The sequence below is a fragment of the Pteropus alecto genome, unplaced genomic scaffold (assembly GCF_000325575.1).
Source record: "Pteropus alecto unplaced genomic scaffold, ASM32557v1 scaffold5, whole genome shotgun sequence".
NCBI classification, from domain to species: domain Eukaryota; kingdom Metazoa; phylum Chordata; class Mammalia; order Chiroptera; family Pteropodidae; genus Pteropus; species Pteropus alecto.
In genome coordinates this window covers 2,450,336-2,471,915 of record NW_006441953.1, presented here as the reverse complement: position 1 = coordinate 2,471,915, position 21,580 = coordinate 2,450,336, and the positions used below count along the sequence as shown (strand labels likewise).

The 21,580-nt window shown below is 37.8% G+C and overlaps 1 protein-coding gene across 3 annotated transcripts in view; it reads left to right on the top strand.

The window, feature by feature from the left end:
* The window catches only part of MANBA (mannosidase beta), an 83,118-nt gene continuing 61,538 nt past the window's right edge, over positions 1-21,580 (top strand). Inside the window, exons 1-5 of one of the 3 annotated variants that reach the window (XM_025051795.1) lie at positions 1-70; positions 8,778-8,872; positions 11,853-11,958; positions 12,792-12,962; positions 18,366-18,489. In XM_025051795.1, the coding sequence (XP_024907563.1) occupies positions 11,944-11,958; positions 12,792-12,962; positions 18,366-18,489 (310 nt within the window). In that variant the 5' untranslated portion in view covers positions 1-70; positions 8,778-8,872; positions 11,853-11,943. Of the gene's footprint in view, positions 71-955; positions 1,229-5,506; positions 5,612-8,777; positions 8,873-11,852; positions 11,959-12,791; positions 12,963-18,365; positions 18,490-21,580 lie in introns of those variants that run through there. The other 2 variants (XM_006918876.3, XM_025051796.1) reach the window with 2 other exon arrangements.

Sequence of the window (21,580 nt, the reverse complement as noted above, 5' to 3'; positions counted from 1 at the left end):
CTGTTCCCTCAAGATGGAGGAATGAGCCAGAGAAGAGGAGGAATTGTAACCCACACTAAACTACACCCAGGTTCCACTTCTTCTATATAGCTTCTTTCTCTGATTCGAGCAGGCTTCGCCTGATATAATAACATTGTGACTCGCTTGCCTTTTCTGCCCTTACCCTTCCACCTTTGTATGCCTACTCTCTTGTTCTAAGGCATGTGAGATTGGTTTTTATTTCTTGTTTACTACTGGGAATAAAATCTGTTCTAAGAAGAATTGTAAAGTTAGGCTTAACCGTATTAGTGTTAACATTAGTATCTTACGGAATGTGCGAAATAATCATAACTAAATTATGCAGACCAGCCTTGACAATTAGAAAGGGAATGTCTCCTCTGCGGGGCTTTATACAACAGAAAGTCATAGTTCACTAACACGATTAGCTAACAAGCTGGGATTTCTCTCGGCTAGGCCTGTTGCTACAAGCGCACACGGGTATTCTCAGCCCTCAAAACAACCCTACGAATTAGGTACCTCTAGTAAATTGTTTAGTCTTTAAGGGCGGGGCATGCTCTGAGACCACCTTGCAGCTGCAGGAGGAGGGAGTGACCCCCGATAGGCGGATCCTGCAGCGTGGAAAGAGCCGAGGGAAATTCAGGGGGAACGGAAGTGGCGGGTGTCTCGGCGTGTCGCTTCTCTGAAGCAGCGAGGAGCCACTCTAGCTGTGGTCTCGGTGTATTACTGTCTGTTCGCGAGCTCCCTCAGGCTTTGCGCCACTTGGCCCCCGGGGATCTCTGTCCACAGCTCCGTCCCAGGTTCAGACACTGAAGCAGAGGGAAGGAGCGCTAAGCCGGACGCAGAGCGTAGGGACGCGAACTCGGAGCCGAGCAGGCGGCGGATGCACCCGCCCTGCGCCTGGTGTCCCCGCAGCTCAGCTGACCCGGGGGCGGGGCTGGTAGCGCGGGGGCTGGGCGGGGGCGGGGAGAGCGGGGTCCCGCTGTTTTTCGCCGCAGACGGTGGCTTCGGCGGCATCCTGCAGCCCGCGCCACCCAGCCCCCTGCCTCCCAGCATGTGCCCGCGCCTGCTTCTGCTGCTTGCGCTGTGCGGAGCTGGCCCCACGGCCGCGGCGCGCAGCGTCAGCCTGCGGGGAGTCTGGAGGATCCGCAGCGGGAACGGCTCGCTGGAGCTGCCGGGGGAGGTCCCCGGCTGCGTGCACATGGCCTTGTTCCAGCGGAACCTCATCCAGGTACCGTGTGCGACAGCCCCCGCGAGCCTGCACCCGCGTCCCCTCGTGGTGAGGGGCCCGGGAACGGCCTGGCAGCCCCCCAGTCCTCGGTTTGGCACTGACTCCGCCAGTTCAGTCTGTGGTCTCGGGGGGAAACCGCCGAAGCAGTTTATGTAGTGTTGGCGGAGAGCATCGCTGGGGTCCGGGCTGGAAGGAGACGGACCGACACGCGCTGGGACCTCAGTAACTGGAAAGCGGAAGTTTTAGGGCAAACTGTCTTGCTATTGGCGGTTCACTTATTGCCATAGTTCATTTACGTGTGGGTAGAAAGGACATGGTGTCACTGACAGAGCCTAAGGAAGGAGATTACTGTTTTCAACTACCTGGAGACTGCAGGGGATAGTCGTTTGCTAAGTAAACGTTGATTATACTCAGTAATGTCTCAGGTTTTCATTTTCGTCGTTAGGCCTCGGGGAGTCAGATTTGGGATGTGGCAGCACGTAGGTTGGGGAGACAGATCTGCAAGTGTAAGGTTAGGTTTGTCAATGCAGTTGTAAAGGCTAAATAACTTTCAAGGCTAATTGGGATATGAAGAAAGGAGCTCTTCTCGAGGCATGTGGGGTGTGTGTGCGCGCGCGCGTTTGTCTCCCAGTAGATGCTCCAATGTTTAAACTCTTTGTGGAAGACGTTTTCCTGTTTGGCTGTCTGTGTGCAGAGGTTTGCAAACTGACTTACAATTTCCACTGTTTTTGTAGTTCGACCTGCTGCATTTCCCCATTCTTTGGTCTCTTTGCCTGGGACAGGATGTATTTGATAAGTGGTTTGCATGCATTATCCTAATCCTCATAAGAACTTTATAGAGTACATCTTCTTATCATTTTACGGATGATATGGAGTAATGGAGCCCAGAGAAGTTAGAGAACTTACCCAAGATCACACAGCAACTAAGTGGCAGAAATGGAGTTCTAACCCATGCTGGCCTGACTCCATAGCCTCGGTTCTGTACTATGCTACACTTCCCCTGGTATTTTGAAAAACCATGTGTTTTTGAATCACTGTGGTTTACTGTCCAGAGCATCATTGTAAGTTTACTTAAATGACAGGATGATCAGCTAGGGTTATGTAAAATTTTTGGTCTGGTAGGCATTACCTTTTTTTCAAGAATGTATGTCAGGAAGGGAGTAGAATTGACAGTGACTACAATCCAGTTTATTTTTTAAATAGTTCTGAAACTTAAGTACTTTAATTATTTTTAGTTAACAGACTACATACGATATAGACTTTGATGCCCTGAGGCATCACTTACATATGCCTTGAGAATGCCTGTATTCATTTTGCAGGATCTGTCTTTGTCTCATTTCACTGATAGAGTTAAGCCAATGAGCAATCATTAGTGACTTAACAAATTAGATTGTTCTGTGTTACAGGGCCACATATCAGGAAACAGTGTTTAGTTACTAGTTAATGAGAATGAGGTTGTTCATAATATGAAATGACTGACTTTTCCTCATGGGAATAATTTACAGTGTCTGTTAAATTTGTTAATAAATTCTTAGAAAAACTTTACGTTTAACGTGGATATGGGTCTTAAATGGTAGTGGGATGAGAGATGGGAGAGAGGCTTTTTGGGGATTGGGGTTCTCCAGTCCTCTTGAAAATAATTGTCAGTATCAGTATCGTTATTGAATAATGTGATGTTGTTATAACATCTGCTTTGTTACAACATTCCTTTTGGTGTTGACCTCAGGACATATTCCATAGTTTAGAGCAGACCCTGGCCCAAACACTGTATTTACATGAGAACTTGAAGCATATGCAGCTAAAGTCATTTATTTATTTATTCATTCACCTAATTTTCTCATAAGTATTTATTCAATACCTCTCATGTGGCAGGCACTGTTCTAAGTGCTTGAAATCTAGTGGTGAAGAAAACAAAGTCTTTGCCCAGTAGATACTTTACTGGACAAGATAGACCATCAACGAATTAGTAGATAATATAATGACGGGTGGTGCGCCGAAGAAAAATAAAACAGGTTAAAAAGAAAAGGATTAAGGCTGGTTGGGAAGGATTGCTATTTAAAAAAAAGGGGGGGGGTTTAAAGATAGCCATTTTGAAAAAGTGACTTTTAAGCAGAGATCTTTTTGATGTGTTTTAAGAAGTGCATTCCCAGCAAAGGGTAAAAAAAAGATGGGAGAAGCCTTGGGGTAGGGACATATTTGTAAGCAGACTAGTGTGGCCAGAGGGCAGTGGGGAGGGGGATGAGTTCAAAGGAGGCATGGAGGGCAGGTCATGCAGGGTTTGTAAGCAGTGGAACACACGTTGGATTTTATTCTACAGGTGATGGGAAGCTATTGGGGATTTTGAACTTGGAGTTGCATGATTAGATTTGCTTTTTAGAAGGTTAGTCACTCTGGCTGTTGTGTTAAGACTACAGTGCATCAGAATAGAAGCATGGAGAGAGACCAGGTAGGGGACTATTACAGTTGTATAGGCAAAAGATGATTTCTGGCTTGGACCAAGGTGGTAGCAGTGAAAAATGATGGGAGTGGTTGTGAGGACACATTTTAAATGTAAAACCAACAGGTTTTAAAAACCCGTTGTAACACACCCCCCCCGCCCCCCCGCCAATTTGGATTGGTTGATGGATTGGATGTGAGGTGTGAAAGAGGAGTCAAGGAAAACTTAAGGATTTTTCGGTTTCAGCAGTTGGTTAAGTGGAATTTATATTTAATGAGAGGATCTGTGGTCAGCCTTTGGTGTTTTACAGGTGACTGTGTTTCCTATACACAATCTAAATCTTAGGTGTGTTGGAGAGCCTTTTGGGCTCTCTCCTAAAGGTTATCATTCATTCATTCAGCCTACTATTACGCCATACACTAAAATAAGCATTGGAAATAAGAAAGAAATATGAATAAGACCCAGTCCCTATTTTGTAGTGAGACAGAAAACCTAATTTTAATAACCTTGTAATGTGATGGACGCTTAGATAAGGGAACTCTTGTTAGAAATGTCCTCACCTTTCTTGTGCTTAGTGTAAGTTCCTCAGTGGTTTAAGTTTGAAAGCCTTCTTAAATAAAAGATATTCTCAGTATGCCAAAATTAGAAAATATAGATAAGTAAGAAGAAACTTGGAAACCTTCCAGAGATAACTACAACTATTAAAATTTAAAAATATGCTATATCCATTTGGAATTTTTCTAGGTACACACATTTATGATAAGTATTTAAATATACAGTTTGACAACCTTTTATTACTAAATATTTTGTGAAGTGCAATAAGCATATTTCTACAAGCCATGCTTAATGGCTCTTATTCCGTTGTGTACATTTGTCATCATTTATAATCAATCGCTTATTGTTGGATAGTTATCTGACTCTATCTTTTTTTCTATTCTTTGATGAAGGTACTTTGTGCTAAATTTTAGTGTACATCGTTATTTTCTTAGACAAATTTTTAGAAGTGGAATTTCTGAATCAAAGGGTATGTACTTTTTAGTCTTTTAATATGTATTTCTACGTTGTTCTCCATAAAAGTTGTACCAGTTTTACACTCCTATCATCATTTTATGAGTACTTATTTTAGGTGCAGATTTGAGTATTATTTTAAAACAAATAATTTACTTTCTAGTGAGATTAAACACTTTTTATATGATTTTTATATGTTGGCGATTTGGGGTTACTTTTTCATGTGTTTCATTTGTTTTTCTATTGGTTATTTGTCTTTAAAAATATAGATTGTTATATATTTTCAAAATTTTCCCATTTTTTAATAATTATATTGTCATATTGATGTTTTAAAGTTTTACAGATTTTGAAATCTTGTTTTTTTTCTTTTATGATTATTTCTGTTTTGGTATTATGATTTGAAAGTAATTCCCTCTCTACCAATTAAGTAAATATTTACATATATTTCCTCCCTTTAATATCTTTATAGTTCTTTTTTTATGTTTAAAGTTTTGATCTATTTGAGTTTTTTCAAATGATTAGTCACTTTTTCATATCCCATGATTTGAACAATTTCAGTTTTGTCCACTAATGTAAAACATTACTTTTATCATGCACAATATTCATATATAATGATATAATTTTCTTATTCCCTCTTTTTAAATTCTTTAAAATAATTATAAATGTTTAATGTTTATTGTACAAAAATTGATGCAGAAAAATGTAAAATAAAAAGAAGAGAAAAAAACCCATAAAAAGCATACTATTAAGCAGAGGTAATCACTGTAAATTTTTCATGTATATTTTCCCAGATTTTTCTAAGTATATACAAACAAGGAGTCTATGTGTCTATAAGCAGACATAATAGAAGAAGTTGAGAAGCTTCCAGAGAAAATGAGACTATTACTGTCATTTATACAGTCTAATGACACACAGTTTGTTGATGTACAGCAAGTAAGGTAAATATCAATTATAAATAACTAGCCCAGGCCCCACATAGCATGTTTATCTCCTGGTTCCCACTTGGTAGGTAGCACTGATGTAATTATTGACAACATTTGTACGTTGATGGCAATGTTAGGTAATAATGAAGAATATGGATTTTGGAGCCAGATTTCCTGGGTCTGAATCAGTGTTCCAGCACTAAATAGCCATTGGACTCCTTGTGAGTAAGAGGAATGATGATAATATCTGTCTCATAGGGTCCCAGGCCGTAAGTCTCAGCTGTCGTTACTGTTGCAGTGATTATCTGGTGTAAAAGTGTAAGTATACTTGGTGTGAGGTACACATTTTTCATCTGTACTAGAGTATAGGTGAAAGAATGCAGACCTTGGTGTTAGACTGAGTTGGTTTCATTCCTGGATGTACTTCTCCTTAGTCGTGGGACCTCAGGAAAGTCATTCCACCTTTTGGAGTTTTAGTTTCTTCCTCTGTAAAATGGTATTTACTACAGGTTTGTTATGAAAATAGGTGTGTGAAAGCCTATTTTGGAAGCTGATATATAGTAAACGGTCAACAAATGATACCGTTTTTGTTTTTAGGGTTCATGGGTTTGCTTCACAACTCAGTGACTTAGCATGGTCCTTAGTCATCAGATGTAATGCTGAACTGCTGTTAGCTTTAAATAGGACTCAGAATTTTAATATGAGCAAAGGGGTGGGGGCAGACCAATTTGGAACCCAGTTAAGTTGGTGATTTAGTATTTGGAATAGTTATTTTAAATGTAATCTAAGACTTTGAAACTATTATTTTAGACAGAGTAAGGTATTTTCCCTTAGTAAGAGAATTTTTTTAAAGGCTTTGGTTTTTGGAGCAATTTTAGGTTCATAGCAAAATTGAATGGAAAATACAGACAGTTCCTATGTACTCCCACACATGCAGACTCCCCATTATCAACACCCCTCACCAGAGGTACATTTGTTACCATTGATGAATTTACACTGACATATTATCACCCAAAGTCCATAGTTTACATTAGCGTTCATTCTTGGTGTACATTCTGTGGGTTTTGACAAATGTATAATATATGTCCACCTTTATAGTATTATTCAGAGTAGTTTCACTGCCCTAAAAATCCTCTGTTCTCTGCCTGTTCATCCCTCTCTCCCCCTTAATCCCTGGCAACCGCTGATCCTTTTACTGTCTCCATAGTTTTGCCTTTTCCAGAACATCATGTAGTTGCAATCAAACAGTATGTAGTCTTTTCAGGTTGGCTTCTTTAAAGTAAGAAAAAAATTTAACCTCTAAATTCTGTTTGTGTAGAAAAAATATATCTGAGAAGTTTGCCCTCTTGAACTCAACATGTAGCTTCCTTCAAGGAGCTAGGAGACAGGTAGGGGATTCATGCCCCACAAGATAGATCATCAGCAGCCCCAAGGCTTAGTAAGTGGACATGTTGCAATTGCATTAACCTTCAGGCCTTCCTTCTCATTATATTTTTATCTGTACTGGACAGAGTCCACAGTGTAGAGTTATAAATAGGGCTGGGTGGAGACACATGGGTAGGCTAATAATTAGGTGCCTCTTCAAACTTGTGTCATTAAATATTTATTCCATGTTTATTCATTGGAGAGGCTGAATCCTGCTTGGCACGAGGGTGGGGGAAGAACAGAAAAGAAAGCAGGTTCGTTGGGACTTGCACACCCCTGTTTAGCAGAACAAAACCTCACAGTTAACCAGATCCTAAAAGTCAGTTTGGGAATTATCAGTTTTTATTAAATCCCACAAACCAGTCCCTCTCCTAGTAGCTTATCAAAATATATCTTCCAGTCAGAAGCAGTGTCTGGCAGATACCTTTCTTTCCATGTCCATACACACGCAGTGATGTAGTGTCTCTTACAGATTTGTGCTCTGGGCAGATGCCAACCTAACTTGGTTGTGGAAATTACACAAAGTTGGCTTTTCCTTCTCCATTTGGAGTTGTAGTCCCTAGAGAAATCCCTCTTGGCCCTGTCCCAGTTGTGAGGAGAAGCTCTCCATATCTGCACTATTTGTATAGCTGTGATGATGTTCGCAGAAGTTGAACTGAAAAGCTCCGTTTACCACTTTCTGTTCTGCTTCCTGTCTGGGAGCCCTTATCTGGAAGGTAAAGGGTGGAAAATGAGTAGGAGAAAAAGACCTAAGGATTATGTAAAGGAGAACTTGGGGCTGGACACTCAGATGGACCAACATCTGTGAACACCCAGAAGGCTAGTCATTTGGGGCAGAGGCTGGCAACCATTTTCAGTAAAGGGCTAGACACTATTTTAGGCTTAATGAGTCATGTGGTTTCTGTCATGTCTACTCAACTCTGCTATTGAAGCATGAAAGCTGCCATATATTTGTAAAGGAGTGAGCATGGCTGTGCTCCAGTAAAACTTTATTTATTGACACATGTCCATTTTTAGCTTGCTGGCCACACAAAAACAGGCAGTGAGCTGCATTTGGTTTGTGGGTTGTAGTTTGTTGACCTGGTCTAGGATAATACAGGAAACCTGAAGTTTTTAAGTTTGATAGTATCTATGCTGCCTGTGTATTCTCTGCAGAGAGCCTTTTTGTGCTCACTTAGTAAAGCTGAGTGAAAAATAACTTTGGAAATGCTAAGTGAATCCAAAGAATGGAAGTTTTGCTGACTTTTGGGCAGTAGAGAAGAAGCGTTTTCCCTGGAGGTTCGATGAGATAGTAGCAGCAATAAGCAAAGCGAGAATGACAGGGCAATGAGAACTGGGGCGATGGCTACACCCTAGTTCTGTCTTTCATCCTCTGCCAATACCTTGGAGGTTCTGAGTTCGATTTAACAAGGGAAGCCAATCTTAATTTCTGCACATGTTCTTTGATAATGAAACTATATTATTTATCTCAGAGCTCTTTCATTTCAGGTATTTTGTTGGAATTTTTAAAAACCTATTTTAGTATTTTTAGTATGTTAATGTCACGTCAACTTTCTCTGAAAGATAATGGTCTCTTAAATAGTTGGAGCTTTAGCCTTGAGGACGGGATGTGTTAGCATATGAAATGCTTGTACTCTTAGGCCAAGAATTCATTCATTTTTAGTTGATAAATAGCTATCGTTAATAATTTATTTCATGTTTATTTAATTCATTTACTTTTGCATATTTAAGCATCTATTATAATTTTTATCAACAGGATCCTTACTACAGATTTAATGATCTTAACTACAGATGGATCTCCTTGGATAATTGGACATATAGCAAGGAATTTAAAGTCCCCTTTGACGTTAGGTATGTATGTATACATATCTCTATCTATCTATCTATCTATCTATCTATCTATCTATCTATTATTGTTATTTGAACTTCTCTTCCTTTTTTATCTCTACAATCGTCTCTTGTTTTTTTTTTTTTAATTGCATATCGGAGAGTTGTCCGATTAAAGCCTTGTACTATAAAAGTAAGTATATGATTCATGTTTTGATTTGTATTATGAGGATGGTGCCACTGATCATCAGTCATGAAATTATGTCCTAGTCATTTTTCCAGTGGTTATAATGGAGTCATCTAGACCTAGTCAGTTCTCTTATCTGCATTTCCATCTCCCTGTTACCAGTGATCAGTAGAGAATATATATTTATAATGGTGTCAAGTAGGATCAGAGATACATTGTTTGTTCAGTGTAGTGTTAACCAGCCATTGAGACTATGGCATTAGCCTTAATGTTATGTCATGAGGCCATGAGGAAAAGCATGGTATAGTTTTCAGTAATGTTCTATGTAGCATAATGTAACCTAATTATATCTACCACCATTATTGCTACATAAAAATAACTCCTTCTGTTCTTTTTATAGGACTTTTTTTTTGGCTAATTATTTACTAGCCCCTTAACAGAGAAATAGAGCCAGAATATGGTGTTCAATGTCACAGAGTTACAGTCTCTTATTTCCAGATACTACTTAACATACCTCTATTAGGGGTCTCCTTTCACCTTGAACTCAACATATCCAAAATTTAACCAATTGACTTTCCAACTTAAAGCTTACTTTACATTCTAACTGCCTCATTGTTTCTCTTAATACCATTTTTCAATCTTCTGTGCCTAATGTATTTTTGGCTATCATATTTTTTCTTCATCTCCCTGTATTCAGTCTGTTTCTGAGTCTTGTTAATTTTTGTCTATCATTTCTCTTGATCCAGCACCTTTTTCTTCATTCCCAAGTTTCCACCTTTGCCTACAGCTTATTAGTGAGTGCCTGGGATTAGGCCAGAGCTGCCTAACTAAATTTTTTGCTTTGTCTTTTTATTCTCCAGTCTTTCACATGTAGAAATATTAGACCCATCTTCCCCAAATATTGATTTTACCATGACGTTCCTGCTCAGTAACAACAGCGTCTTCCTTTTGATTGGCAAATCAAGTTTAATCTTCTCTGCTTGCCTGTGAAAATACTGCTTTAATGTTGCCATTCCTGCATCCCTTCCTGCCTTCCTGACTTGTCTAGTTTTCTCCCCTTAGCTCCCTGCATCTCAATCAAACCTGCTACCTTAATGTTATTGATGCTGTTAGCACTTCCATGTTTTGGTTTTGCTCTTCCTCTTGGGGTCTACCCTCTGCCTAGGCATTTCTACTCATTTAAAAGAAAATAACAACTTTATTGAGATATAATCCACATACCATACAACTCACCCATTTAACGTGTACAATTCAGTGGTTTCTAGTATATTCTAGAAACCATCACTGTAACCAATTTTAGAACATTTCCTCATCCCGCAAAAAAAAGTCTTATCCATTAGGAGCCATTCCCCATTCTCCACATCTCCCTCCCCCCATCCCTAGGCAACCACTGATTTTTTATTCTCTCTATGGATTTGTCTCTTCTGGAAGTCTTTTATAAATGGAATCATACAATATGCAATTCTTCATGACTGGCTTCTTTCACTTAGCATAAGAATGCTTTCAGATTCATACATGTTGTAATATATTTACAAGTACAGTAAGTCTTCACTTAGCATTGTTGATAGGTTTTTGGAAGTGAAACAAAGTATAAGGAAACCAATTTTGCCATAGGCAAATTGATATAAACAAGAGTGAAGTTCCTATGGCATATTTCTGGTCCCCAAAACATCACCAGACTTCTATATAAACACTCAAAGACTTCTAATATTAAACATTGGAATAAATGTAGGCTAGACATACACTTAAGAAAGATGAATAAAAATAAGTAAGATAATTATTTTCCAACCCGATATTCCCGTTCAGGGTCATGGATGGCTGGACCCTCTCCAGACAGTGCAGGGCACAAGGCAGGACCCGCCCTGGACAGGACACCCTTCCATTGCACGATTGCAACCACACTCATACTCACTCAGACTGGGACAATGTAGACACAGCAGTTCACTACATGCACACATCTTTGGAATGTGGGAAGAAATGAGTCCCGGAGCAAACCCCACGTGGACATGGCGAGGACATGCGAACTCCACACAGAGAGTGGCCTCCACTGGAGATTGATTCTTTTTTTTTTTTTTTCCCTCAATGTTATAATGAAATGACATTGACCGAAGTGTTATTTGAGGACCTGCTATACTTCATTTCTTTTAATTACCAAATAATGTTTTATCATGTGGATATATCACATTTTATTTATTCTGTTCTTCTTTAAGTTTGTTTCCTTCTTGAAGTCTTTCCCATGACATACACTCTGATAGCAGCTGTAGTCTGTCCAACAAGACTGTACTACAAAGTAGAAGAGATTGAAAGTTTTCTCTTTGTTTCTTGTGTTTTATTTAGGCTTGAATGCCAGCCAGGTGGCAGACTCCTTCATTGTAGAAACTGTTTAAGTTTCCTGTGAGGCTTAGCAGAGTGCTGGGCACATAATATTCACTGATAGATACTTATTAGCTGGTTAATGTGTTCTCTTAGATATTGTCAGTACATTTAATAGTGGGTGAAACGTTTTGTGTCTATTATTTAACTTGATTCTCATGAGAACTTTGTGAAGTTCTAGAGAAAAAGTCAGTGAATGTGGAAATTATAAGTTGTGCTCATGATTTTATGGTGATGAAATATTATGAAGAAAGAAAGATAAGCCAGATCACTCGATATAAAAATGTATTAAACTAATGCTTCTGAAAAATTTAATTGGAAAGCGCTCTTTAAGGCTATATATTTTCTGTGAAATATTTACTCCTTTAGTTCTTAACTAATAAAAAAAGACTTAGCTAAGTTAATGTTTATACATCTTGCTTTAAATTTTTTTTCCTTTTTTAGCAAATGGCAAAAAGTAAATTTGATTTTTGAGGGTGTTGATACCGTTACAGAAGTCCTGCTCAATAATGTTTCCATTGGGAATACAAACAACATGTTCAAAAGATATGTAAGTACATAATGACATCAAGTTAAAAAAAAACTATTATATGTGTTTATGTTAATTATTATTGTGAGTAGAGAAAGGTAAGTGCATATTTGTTCATGCAGACAGGTACATGCTCTTTGAAGCATTGGATAAGTTACTTTATTTCTCAGTCGCTACATTTGTAGAATGATCAAACTATTACAAACCCTATAAAGTTATTGTGAGGATTTAATGAGCTAATTGTATAAGATGATTGGCACAGTTATTGACACGTGGGAAGTATTCAACAAATGCTGTTCCCTTCTGTGTTATTTGGTGATCCAGAGTTTCATGAGAAATGACAATTGACACACCATTTAAAAAGAAAATGTTCCTTCCTTTCTGGAGTAATTACATTAAGAGATCGTATCCTGATCTTTCTTCTCTTTCAAGGGTAGACTTTTTGAAACAAAAATAACTTATGACTTAGAAAGACATGCTATTCATACCAAAGAGTCAGGTTGTCGTGAAGTGTCGAGGAAATCCTTGGCAGTGTTCAAGGGCCTGTGTTTATAAACAGCCAGAGCAGACATTCCAGGGTTAAGTATATTTTCTGCTCACTCTGCCTAGGACCATCATCTATCTGTCAATAAAAACAGAAGGAGAAACCTAGAAATCTTTGGGTAGGAGAATGTACTCAGTTATAACTAAAAGTTGGCAACTTAGTTATACATTTCAGAAAAGTGCTTTTTGCAAAAAAAGGCTAAACCTAAAGATTTCAATTATTTTATGCATCTCTTCCATCTTATATCTGCCTACATCTAAAATTTTACGCACGAGGCTACTTTCACATCTATTCTTTCCCTTTAATTTAGAGCTTCGATATCACCAGTGTGGTCCAAGCTGTAAACGTTATTGAGCTGCGTTTCCAGTCGCCAGTGTTGTATGCGGCCCAGCAGAGCAGAGCTCACAGTAGCTACCCGGTGCCCCCAGACTGCCCTCCAAGTGTGCAGAAGGGAGAATGCCATGTCAACTTTATTCGAAAGGTAATGGTTTCACAAATGGACAGGGCTTTAACCTTGAAGGTGGGATGTGCTGGCATGTGCAGTGCTTGTTTGAAGACTCCAGTGGTATTTCAGAAGTTGGGCATCTCTTTCTGGCCCCCTTACTGGGATTCGAAAATTTTAAAAAATAAGAAACAAAAGATTATATGAATTTTGGTGGAAAATTTTTGTCTTTCTAGGTTTTTTTTTTTTTTCCTGAAGTATGCTTCAGAACTTAGGTAACATCAGATAAAGAAGATAAATAGGTGACTGGTAGTGTAACTTTAAAAATTATTTTTTAACATTTAAGTTTATCAAACTTTTCACCAGACAGTAGGTTCATATTTATTAGTGATTCTTGTTACTAGGAAGCCTTCTTCAAATATTAATTTATCTGCTGACATGTTCTTATATTTTACTGGCAGGTTCTCAAAAATCTGAAAAAAAGATAATAAAATCCACAAGACGATATTTTTCTTTGAATCTGATCTCAGTCTAGATGACTTGGATTTATTTTAATTCAAGATTGAATTAATATTCTATGTGATATTTAGTTTTTAATTTTATTTTTTATTTAAAAAATTAAAATGTGTTAAAATACACATAACACAAAATTTTCCATCTTAACCATTTTAAGTGTACAGTTCAGTAGTATTAAGTATATTCACACTGTTGTGAAACCAATCTCCAGAACTTTTCATCTTGCAAAACTGAAACTCTGTACCCATCAAAAAATTACTTCCCTTTTCCCCCTTTCTCTCAGCTGCTGACAACCACCATTTTTTCTGTTTCTATGAGTGTGACTCCTCATATAAATGGAATCATACAGTATTTGTCTTACTGTGACTGGCTTATCTCAAATGGCATAATGTTCCCAAGGTTCATCCATACTGTAGCATATGTCAGAATTTCTTTCCTTTTTTAAGGCTGAATAATATTCTGTTGCATGCAGATACCACATTTTGTTTATGCACTCAACTGTCAATGGACATTTGGATTGCTTCTACTTTTTGGCAATTTTGAATGATGTTGCTATGTATGGATGTACAAATATCCTTTGAGACCCTGCTTTCAATTTTTTTTGGATATATACCCGGAAGTGGGATTGCTGGATTACATATAATTCTATTCCAAAATTTTTGAGGAATTAGCATTTAACGATAAATATAATCATTGGTTTCATTGTGAAGATACTAAGTGTATTTTTTCAACGCTTGTTAGCTACAGCCTCCGTTGAAAAATTTTGATTATTTAAGTTAAGCATCTCTCTTTCGGTTGGATGGATTTACCATTAAATTATGTTTCCTTAAGATAAGTGTTAAGGTCAAAATTATACCTCCATTTGTTTGACACAACATACCCAGATTAAATCATGTCTGAATAACCATGTGTTCATGTGGCCGTAAGTGAACAGTGTATAACAGAGCAGTCAGGCATTCCATGGAACACTGGTGTACTTACAGCTCTGTTAAACTTCCGCTTTCGTTTTTTGTCTTCAGCTTCAAATGGCACAGTGGTTTTAATACTAGAAGTTGCACTTTCTCCCTCTCCTCTTCCTCGTTAACTTTCTATCACAATGAGGACTTTCTGGTCCTAATCTGAAAGTATACTTTTCAGGTCATCAGTAAAAGTATAGATATATTATACATATACCCAAGTAATATTTTTCTTCTACCTCCTATTCAGTTTGTGGCATTTAAAACATACTTTCAGGTTATCTAGATGGAATGAAGTCTTTTATCACTCAAATCAGGAATCAGGCTCAAGTTTCTGTTCTCACACTGTGTAGAACACTAACTGTGGGGCAAACTTGCCAGCAAATGAGCTGTGTCTTGGTTTCTGGCTCGATTGACCTGATCCAGTGAGAAGAGGCCTGAATTTGAGATCAAGTCAGAAATCTTGGATCTGAATTCTGGTTTTACAAACTCAGAGGAATCTTAGGCAAGTTCATCATTTGTATATGGAACCAATAATCTCTTCCTTTCCTTTCTGATTTTGATATGGGGATACAGTGAAATATCAGCGTAAATGCACTTTCCATACCATAAAGTGCTATACAGCCATTCAAAATGTAGGGAGGTGATATCATTAATTTTAGAGACTTATTTCTGTAATTACAGACTTCTTTGTAACTGACAAAAGGCCTCAGCCTCGCTTGTGTGAGTTAGTGGGCTAGAGATGGGAGTAGGTGTAACGAGGAAATGTGACTCTCCATCTATTCTTTGACTCCTCTGCTTTCTCCATGTCAACACGAGTCCCCCCTTGTCTCTGCTTCCCTGTCTGTCCAGCTTGGGCGATGGGACCCATCACCTCAGCTGCCCTTTTCGCGATATTCCATACCATCCTTCTTGCTTTTCGCTGATATGTCTGCCATGTTTTCTAAGTCTCTTTATCCAGATTAACCTCCTCCTCTTAAAAGTCTTATTATTCAACCTTCTCTTTGTTCTAGATACTTTTTCTCCTTTCATTTTTACCCCCTTTCTATTCTATCTCATTCATTTTTATTTCTTCAATAACCAATTGAATTTCCAGTGACTCCTAATGTTGTTTTGTTAGGCCAGACCTCTCTTCAACCCCAGACGTCCTATTCGATTGCCTGTTCGGCAGCTTCACTTGGCTGATTCATGTGGACCTAAAGCTCAGTATGTCCAACAATGCGCTTGGGGTCCAACCTGTCTCCCAAGGCACCCTGACTTGCTGGATGGAGTGCCATCCACGACAGTTGCTCAAGCCAGAAACCTGAGTTATTTTTGATACTTCTCTCATTTTCCCTCCTCCAATCCATTATTAAGTCCTTTTGAAGATGTGGATATTACCTGTTCAGTAGTGCTCTACCATCTCTACTACCATGCTTGAATTCAGTCTGTCATCGTTTCTTGCAGGAAATAGGAAATATTGCTCTTGTTGCCCACCTGGTGTTCCTCATTTGCTTTCCTCCAGTTAATCTTCCACAGAGCAGCCAGAGTGTTCTTTTCAGACTATTCATCACAGCACTCTCTTTTTAAAAACTCTTCAACAGTTCAGGCTGCAGGTTAAAGGACAGAATTCTAAGCTCCGTCTGCCCATGACCACTTCTCCAGTCTTACCCCACCTCTTCAGTTGTTCTCTCTTCATTTCCTGGAATGTATCACACCCTTGCACTTTGAGGCCGTGGTACATGCTGTTCCTTCTGAAAGGGATGCTTTACTTCCTTCTCCTCTAAACACATTGGACGAGTGGGACTCACCCTTCAAGTTCCCATATAAATGTCACTATTATTCAGGGAATCTTGTCTTGACACCTTCTCCCTCCGTTATTTGTTCCCTGTTTCCTTTGTGTTTGTGATTATTTATTCAGTGCCTGAATTTCTTGCTGTACCCTGTAAACACTCTAAGAAGAGGAACTGTGTCTGTTTTGTATATTGATGTACTCCCAGCCTGACACATAGAAATATTCACAAATATTTTTCGAATAAGTGAAAACTTTTATTTGGCGAGGTTGTATGAAGAAAAGTGATTTGTAGCCTCGGTGGGGAAAATAATCTGCCTTAGAAGATGTTGAATATTTTTGCCCACTTCCTTCTCCCTATCCCTAGTAAAAGAATTATATATCAGGACTTACAAACTCTCCAATAAATATCCCAAGATGGTCTTCATTCCAAACATTAGAATCTGATACATGGTGAATTGGTTTTAATTCTTTGTTTTTCTCTGTAATGGAAACAAATTTATCCTTGTGTTAGATAAATAATACTTAAACGAGAGCAATTTGGCCAAATCCTCAGGCTCTATTCTACAAATGCTCCATTCAGAAAGATTTTAATACTTCCTCTGGTGCTTATTCCTTATTAAAAGCTGAACTCATAGTCTCATAGTGTTTTGAAAACAGTTTTTTCTTTTAAGAAGTAAAAATTAGAAAAATTCTACTTGAAAGGGATTTATTTGAAGGGAACCATCTCCTGCTTTTGAATTTGAACCATTGTAAATTAATATGAAAATTGAAATGTGTCTGAAGCGGGAAACAGGTAGCCAGGCTGAATAAGACTAGATAAAATGTCTGCCCTCGCCACCTGAACTGATTGTTCTTGGGCAGTAAATTCAGAGACAAGGACTTCTGAATTCATAATTGAGGAAATTGGCTTGGCAATTATAGCTAGGGTTTCTTAAACCTATTTATAAATGTCTTTATCTTCCAAGGTATTTCTTCATTCTTTATAGTTATTACATTTAAATACAATGTAGGTTAAGGGATATTTTGGAGAAGTCTAAAAGTAACTACTGTGTTGCTTCACTGTAATATGTTTTTGAAGAATAAATGTACATCATTAAATTTTGTGTTCCTAGAACATTTCTGCCAAGTTTATGTTGCATAAATTGATATATTAGTTATCTGTTGCTATGCAACAAATTATGTCACTTATCAGCTTAAAACAACATTTATCGTCACAGTTTCTGTCAATCAGGAATGTACGGCTTAGCTGAGTACCTCTGGCTCAAGGTCACTCATGAGGTTACAGGTGAGCTGTGGACCAAGGCTGTAGGCATCTCAAGGCTGACCAGGCCTGAAGTGTTTGTGCTTAAGCTCCCTCATGTGGTTGTTGGCAGGCTTCAGATTGGCTTCCAAGCTCACTTTTATGAGCCTCTCTACAAAGCTGCCTCACAACATGGCAGCTCGTTTCCCCCTTGGCCAAGAGAGAGTAGGAAAGAGCACCCAAAACAGAAAGTGCAGTCTTTTATAACAATTTTGGAAGTTATCACCTCTGTTGCATTCTGCTGGTTAGCAGTGGTTCACTAAGTCTAATCCATACTCAAGGGGAGGAGTTTCCACAAGGCCATGAATAGCGGGAGTGGGTCACTCTGGGTCATTTTAGATGCTGTATATGGGACACACACACACACACACACACACACACACACACGATTATGGGCTTTAGTCGGTGTCCTTCCCTACCCCTTCCAATTTGTATGTTAGAGTCCCAATCATCAGTGGCTCAAAATATAACTCTATATGGAGATAAGGTCTGTAAAGAGGTAACTAAGTTGAATGAGACCGTTGGGAAGGGTCCTAATCCAATATGATGACCTCGGAAGAAGAGGAAATTTGGAAAGCAGAGACCCTAGGGATGTGTGTGTGTGTGCACAGAAAAAAGTCTGTGAGGGCACAGTGAGAAGGCACCAACTGCAAGCCCAGGAAAGAGGCTTCTGAGGAAACCATCCCTGACAACTCTATGATCTTGGACTTCTCAGCCTCCAGAACTGTGAGAAAATAAACGTCTGTTATTTAAGCTACCAAATTAGTGATATTTTGTTATGGTAGTCCTAGCAAAGTAATATACACTTTTATAATATTTTTAAAATAAAAGGTTTTTTATAATGTTTAAATTTCATGGTAATCAGAATCTACTTTTTTCCCCCCTTGAAATTACAGGAGCAATCTTCCTTTAGTTGGGACTGGGGGCCTTCCTTTCCTACCCAGGGCATCTGGAAAGATGTTAGAATTGAAGCCTATAATATTTGCCATCTGAATGACTTCACGTTTTCCCCTATATATGGTAAGCTCAGAGATTTGCTTTCTTATTTTACTGTTTTAAGTCTCTTCTGTGTCATAAAAATTGAGTTTATTATTTGAATATGTAGATTTGCTTTTCCGAGACTTATTTTTAAAAATTTGTGGCACATTAAATTTAAAAAAGTAAAAAATATGTACAAATTGCGATTTGTCATGAAAGTTTACAAGATAAAGCAGGTAAGTAGGTGGATAGATACCTTATAACATATTTTGAAAAAGAAAGAAAGGGAAGAAGGAAGAAAGAAAGACAAGAAAGAAGGAACGAAAGAAAGAAAAAAAGAAGCTCTAAGTTTTCGTAAGCTAAGTATTCTTTCAGGGTGAACTGGGTCTACTGGTTTGTACTGCTTTTTGTTGCCTCTAGTCACTTTCAGAACTCCAGTGTGCTGAGTTCTTGATTTGCTCAAATTATCGGGCTTACTTTCTATCACTGCACATTGTTGCCTCTGAAGGCCATGATATACCAGCCTTTTTAAGAGTTACAAATAAACTGGAAGGCAAACAAGGCATAAAGAAAGTTTTGTTAAAGTAAAGAATACTACTTTTTCAGTTGAAGGAACTATTCACAAGAAAGGAGCATTGATTGAATGAAAGCTCAGAAATCTCACAGATGTCAATGGCTCAGTTAAAAGTTGGTCAAATATTTGTCGAGTTCTTTGCTCAACACTGTGTTTGTTTGGCATAGAAAATAAATACAGTATGCATTCTCATTCCTGTATGTTGATTGGGTGGGGAAGGGAGATAGAAGTGATTACCAACCCAAACAGAAAATCAAAGTACAGTGAGGATTTGAAAAGATAAAGAAATCGGAGTGAAGTTGGATCATCAAAGACAGGTTATGATGCTCAGTCCGATTATGGGCAGGCCTAACTTGATGAAATCGGTAATCAAGAATGTGGTGTCAGTATAAGAGTTCTCTTTTCTTTAGCGGCTTAGCAACCCTAGATTGCTATTCAGTGGAACCAAATCTGTGTTTTCTCAAGGCAGAAGACAAAGGAAACCAGAGACAGTTGATAATTGAGGAGGTCATGGTAGAATTTTTAGATGTTAACAAGGCATTAAAAAATCTAATTTCACTTGCGCCTATAAATGTGGATGTTTTAGCTCTTTAGTGCTTTTCACACTGTTCTTCAGAGGTATAACCTGAACTGAGTTGTGCTCCTAAAATCTAATAATGGTTCATTCTTCCTCATCCCTAACCCATAATTTTTTTCAAGTATATATAATAAAGTCTCATTTAAGAAGGAATCTCATTTTTCGGAAAATGATTTATTGAATAGTTTTGAAGCTTAGTAAGTGTTTTAGGTGGTTAGCGAAAAATACTGAGTTCAAGAGACCCTGCTACCTGAAAAAAGTTGAATAATACTAATCTATTTACACTAAAATTTTTGAATATGAAGCTAAACATTTCTTCCTGAATATGAATCATTAGAGTTCAGTGTGTTAGTCACTAGTGATTGGGTGAATTTTATTTGAATTAAATTAATTTAAATGATGTTTAAAATTTAATTAAAATCTGTATAATCAGTTCCCCGTATCAACTACATTTTTAATGTTTTATGACTGCAGTATATTTTATACTAAACATAGACAAAAATGTTTCCTGTTCAGAAGATGTGCCCTGTGCATATTAAGCAGTAATTCTTATATTTCTGATTAATTTTATGGATTTCAATTTGGTTATTTGATGTAATAAAGAAAATTAAAGCATAAATTTATGAAAGCATTAGGAGATGAACTTTCTTAGTTTTTTCAGAGTTTTTTTCCATCATCAAAATCAGTGGAAATTTTTAAAAGTTGAAAAATAATAAAGAGAATAAGCTAATATATTCTGGATAATTTATGCATTTATTTGGTACACACTATGAGGCAGCCATTATGAGAGTTACTAAAAAAATTAGTTCATAGTCAAAAAAATATATGTAATTTTTATTTAAAATAAAATATATTAATTTTTAAAATTTAAGTGCGAAATGAGGTTGGTAAAAACTAATGCAAACAGTGGCTATCTCTGTGTATTAATACTATAGATAGTTTGAATTTTATTCTTCTGCTCAACTGTCTTTTCTGAATTTCAATATTGAGCTTATATTGTATCCATAGTAAGGGGAAAAAGTAGCTAAAGCAAACTAATCTACCTAGTAATTTCAGCCAACTCATTAAGAAGGGCTAAACTAATTTGACTGTGACACTTTCTGCTTTCTTCCTATTGAAACTAGAAAGAGATAACATTTTTGCTTTTCGAAATGTTCAATTTATTTCTCAATTTAAAATTAGTAAGTTTACTCCTGAAGATCAAATGACCGACCATAATTCTGCAATTTATTTGTGTATAGTGTGACAGAAAAAGGCTGTTAGACTTTTAAAAATTAACTTGAAATTCCTGTGAATTAATTTACTGTGTGTGTGTGTGTGTGTTTTCTTTTCTGCATTCTCAGTCCTTATAATAGTGGTTGTTAAACTTTTGCACTTTTCAGCATCCTGTGGTCATTTGTTTGATTTTGTCTTAACCTCAACTTCCTACATGATTTTTCACATATTCTTAATGTTAAAGATAATAAAAACACACATTTATATTTGAAAAAAATACTGAGGTCAAAGGAAAACAAGAATCATTCCCATTATCTCTTAGGCTCTTATCATTTATCTAGATCTTAAGAGGTACCAATTCATTGACATGACTTTCTATAAAAGCACATTAGAACATATTGATTTGAATGGTTCATCCTTAGCCCTGAAATAGTCTAATCAGGTTTTAAGTAACAGTAGCTGTTTTAGAGCACCCATATTTTCCATATTTGAAACAGTGAAAGACTGACCCTGCTATTGAAAAGAGAAGCTCAGATGCTTTTTATGCAGTGTGGAAACTCAGCAAGATTCTACTGTTCTTTTCCCGTGGGGAGGGGGTGGGAAACTGACCCCATCTGCTGCGGGAGGGAAGGGGAAAGTCTGGGCTGGACTTGGTTTTTCAAGGTGTGGTGGAAAGAAGACAACTGGTAGGGGGAGATGCCCCAGTTCCAGAGATTAGGACAGTTAGAAGCAAATAATCTGGCCAAAAATGCAGGCACTGGGTGGTG